Consider the following 9,673-nt stretch of genomic DNA (forward strand, 5'->3'; position numbering starts at 1 on the left):
CGATTTACTGTCACGGCTTAGGAGGAGGAGGAGCAGGAGGTGGGCTATTACCTGCCCTCTCCATGATTTGAGTGTGCAGTGTGGCACTGCGTAATGCCATTGCTATCTTTGGCCTAATAGAAAAACACTCCAGCTGTAGTAGGGCCCTGGCTTCACCTCCTGGTGCAGGGTAGGCTTTGCTTTATGGCAGGCATGGAGGGAGGGAGGGATGGTCTCGGCTGCAGCTCCGGCCTCGTACAGGGCCCCTGGTATCACTAGTGAGCGAGAGGCACTGATGTGGTGGTATTGGTTTTGGTGGTGGTGGTATTGGTGATGGCATTGGTGGTGCTGGAATTGGTATTGGTGGCGGTATTGATGGTGGTACTGGTATTGGTGGTGGTGGTGGTGCAGATCAGAGCTTCCAAATCCCCTCTACTTCCACGGACGGAATGATTTCACAGTCACACACACATACACACATCATACTCTGGTGGGGCCCATTACACCAACATTCACCCTAAATCACACTATCCGTGCCCTGTAAAGGAGAAAACACCTTCCACATATGCTCTATCTGATCTGCCTATACTTTGAGGTCAATGCGACCAGCTAGTTGCTGAAGATCTAGAGGAATACATTTCAAAGAATACACAATAAATCAAATAAACATGACCAGAAATAATCACCCGAGACAGGAATTCAAACAGATTGTTCATTTATCTAATATTCCAAGAAAAGCCAATTAAATGCAAATTCATTTTTCTCATATTTACCTATTCTGTCTAAATGTCAGATCCTAAGTCAGAACCGGTCCTCTGGAGAAGATTTAGAGTCTTCTATTGTCATGTAGAGTCAACGTCCTCTCCGTCAGCGTAGGGACCTCGCATCATCAGCTCGGGAAGAAGTGGCGCTAGACCTCTCTATTCTACTTACTTTTATACTGAAATTTACATTCTAACAGTTACAATAAGAATATTAAAACATCCGTTGAACAGGAAAAACTGTCGTCTTGTAACATTCAGGAATTTTCCCATTATTGATAATTCTAAGTTTCTGAATAAAAAGTCAGATGTCCATAATTTTGTTACTTCCACGGAAGTTCTTTTCGGATTAAAAATGTATCATTTTATGAGACCACCGAAAGTTCATGTAGTCAGATTATTCAGTTGCTACAATTTTCTCATCCAGGGGTTTTTGGCTGCCAGCCTGGATTTGTCGTCATGTTCATGGCTTTTCAGTTCAACCAGAAGTCAGGGTCGCAGTCCGTGCAAAGCCTTTTTCATTATTGCATCTACTCGACTGCAGGCTGCAGATGGTGGCCATCTTTTCAGTAGGCCACAATTGTCAACTTAAGAGCAAAGAAACACAAAACATAATTACTGCATAGAAATGATTGAACAGTGTTATTCCCCTGCTAATACCCTTATGTGTGTGTATTTATCTAGCCATTTGCGACATCAGGAGCCATTAATGCATATTAATTAGAAGCGCAAAACACCATAACATCACATAAGCAACATCGTTTTCTGTCAGTTTGCTCATCAACTTAGTTCACTTGTTATTTAGCCATGCAATAGCATTCCCACATGTAATTCTCTTGTTAATAAGGTTAATTAGTCAACATTCGACAAACTATTAATCATTAATAATTATTCAGTAGTACTTTTAATTATAACATGCGAAAATGAAACAGGTATTCCGTTTTGGAGTAAAAACCCTGCTCCATCAATCCCCCCTTTGGTGATATATAATCACCACAAAAAATCAAAACCCAAAAAATCAATTTAGTTTCCCCTTTTAGAAGAATTTGAAATGTCTTCTTGTTCTTGTTTTAGACCCTAGTTTCCATCTCATCTTCCTTTTTAGTTTCTATAAACATGCTTTCTCTTAATTCTTCAAGTTCTATTTCTTGTGGATCTCTTTCTGATTTCTTTTGTCTCTTTTTAACATTTTCTTTTACGGTTTTCTTTTTATTTCTTCTATATCTACAACACATACATCCTAATCAAAGAATCAATAGTGCAACTATTACACAAGTTAATGGAAATAATATCTTACCAAAAATGGTACTACCTATTTTAGCTACAAAGTTCTTAATAGCAATCATCTTATTAGCCATTTTAGTCCAGATACGTTCAGCTTCCAGTGGTACTAATTCTTCATGCAAATCAGTAATATTTTTGATGTAAACTTTTAGATCTTTACTTTCATCAGGAATGTAAGTGCCACAATGTTGAACTTTCAGCATTCCACAGACTCCACCCTCTTTTGCCAAAAGAATGTCGAGGGCAAGTCGATTTTGCATCGCCATAGCACGCAAAGCAACCATTTCTGTATTTACCAAAAGAAAGCCTCCAGCGGTGCTTGTTGACAAGCGATCCACCACTGTTGACAGCTTCCGAATGCCACAGGCATTTAAAGAAATTCCCACTGCTGGAATCAAAGCTCCAAAAATATCTCCTACAATCTGTCCATGTTTCTCTTCTATAGCGTGTTAATGTGTTAGAATGTTCAGCATCATCTACTCTATCCATGTGAAAAATCTTTGGAAAGACCAGGCCAACATAACATGTACCAAACCAATGGTCAGGCAAACGGTAATAAGCCTTGTTCCCACAAATATAATACACTCCCGGAAAAACTGGATCTTCTCCTCTTCTAAATCCCCATCCGGTTGCAATAAAGTATGTATCATGGCACTCACTAGTCCCTATGAAATAATAATCATATTGGGATCTCTTCCTGGTAATGCACAGTTTTCCCTTGTGTGGGGCATCTATAGCCATAGTTGGACTTTCTCCATTTTTCAACTCCTTTTCTTTCTCAATATCCCACATTGTGTCACTCATTTTATGCCCTTCTGCTTTCTTGTGCATGTTCAACCTTCTTCTCTCAACCATGTCTAGAAAATTCTTCTCTTCTCCTTTCAATTTGCAAGTTAAATTATTTCTAAAAACATAGTCTAAGGTTAATTCTTTGGTTTCTAAAAAAATCTCACCTAAGGTGTTAGCATCCTTTGCAGGATTCAGTGCTTTATTCATAGGCAACTGCCCGAGAATATTATCTACATTAGACATATTGTAATCTAATTTCCCTAATTGATAAAAAATACTAATCAACACACTACAGGAAATTCCATACGTAGCCGGAAGATGATGATAAGTCACTCCTTCCGAAACAGAGGCAGGTAATTGCATGCAGACGTAGCAATCCCTTACTTCCATTGTCTTTACGTAATCATACAACAATTTAGAAAAAACATTACTAGAAAAATCGTTAATTGATCTATCTTTATGTATATGTACATTACTAGTTCTAGTCGGAACTACTTTTAATGGACTCTTCCCTATATTAGTCTTGTTCTCAGTATGACCTTCTAAAGTGTCTATGGTGACTCTAAATGAAATCAATAGAGCAAGCACGCTCCAAAGCAGCATTAATAAACCCGTACAGCAGCAGCACATTTTGTACCATCTTTTCAGAAAGATACATTTACCTTTATTCTCAGTGTTAGCCATTTTGTTAATTGAACCGTGTCTTTTGACTTAGCCTCTTCTACTCCTTTACTGAACTTTTAAGGGCAGCAAGTACCCACCAGATTATTAAACTCTACTAATTTTAGTACTACTGCTTCTTCTCTTTTCCAAGTTATTTTTCCTTGGATTCACTCAATTTGGATTTTCATCACTTTTCACTGTCTCTTCATCATCATCGAACAGTATCAGGTCCTGAACATCCGTCTCTTCTCCAATGTCAGACAAGATAACTCTCAAGATTCCCACAGCTTCTTCTTCAGCAACCTCTTTCAGCAAAGCCTCCTCTGGACTTCCTTGGCTGTCCGCCTCTTCTCCTTCTTCAGGCAGTGCCACATACATCCATTCCGGTGACTTGTACCTTTGGTTGGGTTTTCTTATTCTTTTGGCTCTTTCAGATATCTTTGTTTCTTCTTCTTCTTTAGTTGGATTTTGACTTGACACTTCGTTCACTTGTTCAGCTCTCGAAGAGTTAACTCGTGTCAGTCTGTACCTCAGTCTTTTTACCTTATTTGGCCAAAGATCACCTTTAGCATTTTTCTTTTGTTTCACTTCTTTATTGTTTCTTTCTCCCAGCCAAGTTCTCTTTCTCAGAACTCGTCCTCCATGTATCTCATTGTCACTTTCATCAGACTCTGTTTCAATTGCTTCTGGTTCATTAGCAGCTTTCTTTTCTTCAACAACTTCTTTCTCTCCAACAGTCTCTTTTTCCACCAGTTGAGATTTCCCTGCTTCTGTCCCTCCTCGGGTCTCCGACACGCAATCTTCTTGCTGTCTACTTGTCCCTTCACCTAGCTTGTTGTTGATGTTCCCTACACCTCCTCGGGGTTTTTCCGCAATCTGTCCCTCTCTGTCTTTGTCTGTCCCTTTTCCTTCACTATTTATCTCAGGTGGAACTTGTCCAATTCTTTCATGAGACTCAGGTGTCTCTTCTGTTGGAATGTTCTTTTCTTTTCTTTCTTTCTTTTTGTGTTGGTCACTGTCAATTGGAACCTCAGGCAATTCTTCTGAGTCTGAGCTTGCTTCTGCAGTTTGCACCGTTCTCTTCAGAACCTCTTCTGGTGGAATGAAAGCTTCTCTTGATTCGCTTTCCCCACTTTCAGGATTCTTTTTCCTTCTTACTGCCTCACTGTCTGCATCATCACTGGAATCTGATTCTTCAAAGTATTCTTTTCCAGTACCATCTCTTGGATTTGGAACTCTCAGTGTGTGGCTTGCATGTATCCAATTCTTCACACCAGCGCACTTCACAGCAGTCGTCGTGATTAAGATGACTTGTCTTGGCCTTCCCCACCTTGGAACCAGGCAATTCCTTCTTCTGTGGACTTTTATCCTTACCCAGTCCCCTGGGCTCAGATCATGGGCTGGTTTCTTTTCAAGTGTGGTGGCGTCTTCTCCAACCTGGTGAAACACAGAATGAACTGCGTCAGCCAGGCCTTTGCAGTAATCCAAAATCATGTCATCAGTTATAGTCATCAGCTTGTTCACTGGTACATATGCATGCCTCATAGCACGTCCCATGATAATTTCATGTGGACTCAAACCTGTTGTTCTGTCTGGAGTAGACCTAATGGTCATCAGGACTAGAGGCAAGACATTGGGCCATTTCATTCCTGTGGCTAAGCACATTTTGCCAATTCTGTTTTTGATAGTGCCATTCATCTGCTCAACAACCCCAGAAGCCTCTGGTCTGTAAGCACAATGCAACTTCTGCTGTACACTCAATGCTTCGCAAATTAGACTCATGATTTCATTATAAAAATGTCCTCCTCTGTCTGATTCAATGGTTACTGGGAACCCGTACCTTGGGATGAACTCTCTTAACAGTAATTTGGCCACTGTTATCCCATCATTTCTCCTTGTCGGGTACGCCTCCACCCACCTTGAGAACAAACAGACCACCACCAGAACATACCTCAACCTGTTGACTGGGGGCATTTCAATGCAATCTATCTGCATTCTTGTGAAGGGTCCTCCCTCTCTGCCTATTGTTCCTAGACTCACCACTGTTTTCTTTCCAGGATTGAATTGCTGACATATCAGACATCTCTGACAGAGACTTTCTGCTATCAGTCTGAACTTTGGACTGTACCAGGTTTGCTTAAAGGCTCTTATCATAGCATCCCTCCCCAGGTGTCCCTGGCCATGATACATCCTTACCATTGTTGATAGCATGCTGTTAGGCAAGACTGGTCTTCCATCCCTGTAGACCCACACATGATCTTTTTCTCTGGGTGCACAACCTGCCTTCACCCAATCCCTCATTTCATCATCTTCTGCCTCATCCTGCAGCTGTTTTACTTCCTCCCATGTCCCTACCTCATTAGTAAACATTAATGAACAAGAAGACATTTCCCGTTCCTTGCTCCTGTTAATTGAGTGATTGTTCCTTGCACAATATTGTGCAATGTCATTGGCAAACTTATTGCCAACTGTTACAAAATCATCACCATGACCATGAGCAGCACATTTTACAACTGCTAGTTCTTTAGGCAGCTGTATCGCCTCTAGCAGTTTTCCAACCACTTCAGCATTCTTTATGGGAGTTCCACTTGAGGTCAGGAAACCTCTTTGTAGCCATAGTTGGCCAAAATCATGGATAACTCCGAAGCCATACTGGCTGTCAGTCATCACAGCCACTCTCACACTCCTCCCAATCTTGCATGCCTTTGTCAGTGCCACCAGTTCTGCCACCTGAGCGGATTTAACTCCTTTCAAGGGTGATGCTTCCACAACTTCCGAGACTTTGCACACAGCATATGCAGCACTCAACACTCCTTCATCTGTTCTTAGACAAGACCCATCCACAAACAACACATGATCACTTTCAGGTAGTGGCAGATCTCTTATGTCTGGCCTTGGTTTTGTGCAGTAATCAAGTACATCCAGGCAGTCATGATCAACATCATTTCTCACTCCCACACATTCAGCATCAGGTAACAGTGTCGCTGGATTCACATTCACACATCTCTCCAGACTTACATTGGTTGCACCAAGAATGACTTTCTCATATTTAGTCAGCCGACTATGAGACATGAACTGTGTCCGGCTCCTTGTTAAAAGGATTGCCACATCATGAGGTACAAATACCCGTACAGGGTATCCCATTATGATTCCCTCACTTTGTTCCAAACTTTTACAGGTAGCAGCTACTGCTTTCAGGCAACCTGGCAAACCCACAGCTACTGGGTCAAGAGTTGCTGAGAAATAGGCAATTGGCCTTCTCAGACGTCCGTGTTTCTGGATTAACACTGAAAGGGAACATCCATTTCTCTCACTGCAGTACAATTCAAATTCTTTTTCATAATCAGGCATCCCTAGGGCGGGAGCTTCACAAAGTCGATCTTTCAGCTCTCTGAATGCAGCCATTTCTTCTGGGTTTAGTTCTAATGGGTCCCTCACCTCATTTTTGGTCAATTTAATCAATGGTTTGGCAATCAGGGAAAAATTACTTATCCACTGACGACAGTAGCCCACCATTCCCAGGAACATTCTCACCTCTCTTTGTGTCATTGGGGCTCTCATTCCCCTAAGGATTTTGATTCTGTCAATAGTCACTTTTCTCAGGCCTTTCTCAATATTTTGTCCTAGGTACTGGACTTCTTTCTTACAGAACTGCAATTTGGTTGGAGATACCTTTAATCCTCCATCTCCCAAGTGATTCAGCAATGCAATGGTATCTACTTCACAAGCTTCACGTGTTTTTGATGCCACAAGTAGGTCATCAATATATTGGACCAAAACTGAATTTTCGGGCATTGTCAGACTTTCCAGAGATTTCTTTAGCAATTGATTAAATATTGAGGGGCTCTCTGTATACCCCTGTGGGATTCGGCACCATGTCAAAATCCGCTCTCCAAATCTAAATGAGAATATTGGCTGGCTGTCATGATGCAATGGGATTGAAAAGAAAGCATGACACAAATCAATCACTGTGTACCATTCTGCATCATGAGGAATCTGATACAAAATCACTGATGGATTTGGCACAGTCGGACAACATGGCACAACAATCTTGTTAATCTTTCTCAAATCTTGTACTATTCTGAACTTTCCATTAGGTTTCTTCAGTCCCATTATCGGTGAGTTACATGGGTTGCTCAATATTTCTCTTAACACCCCTTGCTGGATCATTTTCTCAATTAAGGGTGTTATCCCTACAATTATTTCAGGTGTCAATCTGTATTGCGGTATGTTTGGATAAACCACTCCCTCTTTTACAGTAATTTTTACTGGATCTACATTTCTCATCAGGCCCACATCTTCTCCAGTAAAATCCCAAACTGCTGCTTTCACTGTCTGTTTCAGCTCTGATGGTAATGCATCAGGATTAAATATTGCATACGTTCCCAAAGCTTCACATTCTCTGTTATCCATGGTCATTCTGTATAGCACATCCTCATCAGGTGTCTCAAAGGTTATACCGTCTGGAGTACAGAAAATAGTGCAATTCATTTTGCACAGCAGATCCCTGCCTAACAGGTTCACTGGACTGGTGTCACACACCACAAATCGGTGCATGTCTGAAAATTTCCCTATTCTAACCTTTACTGGTTCAGTAAGTAGTGTTTTGATCTGTGTGTTGGACACACCAACCACTTGGATTGCTTCGCCCGAGAGAGGAAGATTCTTTATATCAGCTGACCTGACAGTTGCTCTCGTAGCCCCAGTATCAACTAGGAAGGTGATGCTTTCACCATTAATTTTCCCGTCTACAAAAGGTCCTGCCTGGTCTATTTCCAGAGTAGCGCCAAGTACGCACTCCTCCCCCTCTCTTCGGCACCGTCAGAAGTCTCCCTCAGAGTCACTTCCCTCCTTTTTCAGCCAGTACTGAGATACAGTGCTTGCGCGTTTTGGTCTGATTACCTGTTCTTCATCGCAGAACCCCGATTCTTGGCTGTACTTCTGGGATCCTTTTCTCTGTGGCAAGGGTGGTTTTGGCACCTGATTCTGCTGCTTATCAGCCTTCTGCTGTTGCCGATGCTGACCACACCCCTCGCTCTGCACCTGCGAATTCAATGATGAATTATCATCGTTAGTGGACGGTGGATTCTTACACTCGGATTTCCAATGCCCCAATTTTCCACAGTTGTGACACGGGAACTTCTTTTTGGCCTCATCTATGTTCCCTTTCCCTTTTCCTGGACCATACTTGGGTTTATTTCCTGTGTTATTGGCCTGTTCAACCAGCTGAGCTTCCTGTCTTTCTGCAACTTTCACCTGTGCCCACATTGCCTTTTCTTTCAGCTTTCTCTGCTTTGCCTCAATCTCATCACTGAAGTATTTTGCATGTCTCAAAATCTCATCAATCTTCTTACTCTGCCAATCCACGGTATGCTGCCGTATCATTTCACTGATTTCAGGCCGCAAACCATATACAAATCTGTACACAAAATGACTCAGATCCTTGTCACCCAGGTGTTCATCTCCACTGAACTGCTTAAAAGCTAGTATCAGTCTTTTATAGTAAGCATGAACTGATTCTTTCAATTCCTGATGTGTTCGGTCTATTTTAACCCAGTCTGTCTCCTTGGGGGGTACTTTATTTTTCAAGAAGGCCATAACCTGCTCATACTTTTTCATGACCTCCGGGTCTGGAGCTCCTGTTTTTGGATCTCTCGGGTATTCCTTTGTAGGCCAATCTATGACTATTTTACATTCGGCCCACAAGTCTGCTGGTACAATTATATCAAACAGACTATTCAGGTCAATCCATAGTACTTTTGACAGCTTTACAAATCTGTCGACTTGTCTGTACCACTCCACTGGCTTTTCCCTTAGTCGAGGGAAATCATTCGTAAATGATAAAATATCCTGTCTGGTCCATGGGACATGTACGTACCCTCCTCCTGGAATCTCTCTCATGGGGTAAGCTGTCACTGCCTTCTCTTTTTCTGTCAGGGGAAATGCTGAGTAGGTTCTATCCATTCCATCCTCTCGCTTTCGATACCATCTATCTTTCCATCTTTCTACATTTCCCCATTTTCTTAACAAAGTAATCATTTCCTTAATCTGTCCTGTTCGGCCTGCATGGTTCAGATTCTCAATATCTTTGTCTGAAAAATCCACTCGGTATGTTTTCTGTAAAGCTTTCACCTTATCCATGTCAATTCCCACTTCACTGGCTGTTCCTTTCAACCTGTCATGTATGTTCTTTGCTC

The 9,673-nt window shown here is 41.8% G+C and overlaps 1 protein-coding gene across 2 annotated transcripts; it reads right to left on the reverse strand.

The window, feature by feature from the left end:
• Positions 1-679: 679 nt before the first annotated feature.
• On the reverse strand, positions 680-8,501 carry LOC146833032 (uncharacterized). Of its 2 annotated transcripts, none has more exons than XM_085600628.1 (2): positions 3,476-6,612; positions 680-1,327 (listed from the first exon to the last, which is right to left on the reverse strand). In XM_085600628.1, exon 1 carries the CDS (start codon positions 6,546-6,548, stop codon positions 3,648-3,650), a length of 2,901 nt encoding a protein of 966 aa, XP_085456754.1. In that variant the 5' UTR covers positions 6,549-6,612; the 3' UTR covers positions 680-1,327; positions 3,476-3,647. The 2 variants fall into 2 exon arrangements, 1 of the variants encoding a protein (XP_085456754.1); XR_014960497.1 differs by lacking the exon at positions 3,476-6,612 and adding an exon at positions 8,379-8,501 and having other exon boundaries at positions 1,194-1,327.
• Positions 8,502-9,673: the final 1,172 nt, after the last annotated feature.

The sequence above is a fragment of the Triturus cristatus genome, chromosome 4_2 (genome assembly GCF_964204655.1).
Source record: "Triturus cristatus chromosome 4_2, aTriCri1.1, whole genome shotgun sequence".
In the NCBI taxonomy this organism is placed as follows: domain Eukaryota; kingdom Metazoa; phylum Chordata; class Amphibia; order Caudata; family Salamandridae; genus Triturus; species Triturus cristatus.

Bases quoted from the DNA above. Each gene is read 5' to 3' on its own strand.
- LOC146833032 (XM_085600628.1), bottom strand. From the start codon at position 6,548: ATGTCTCATAGTCGGCTGACTAAATATGAGAAAGTCATTCTTGGTGCA.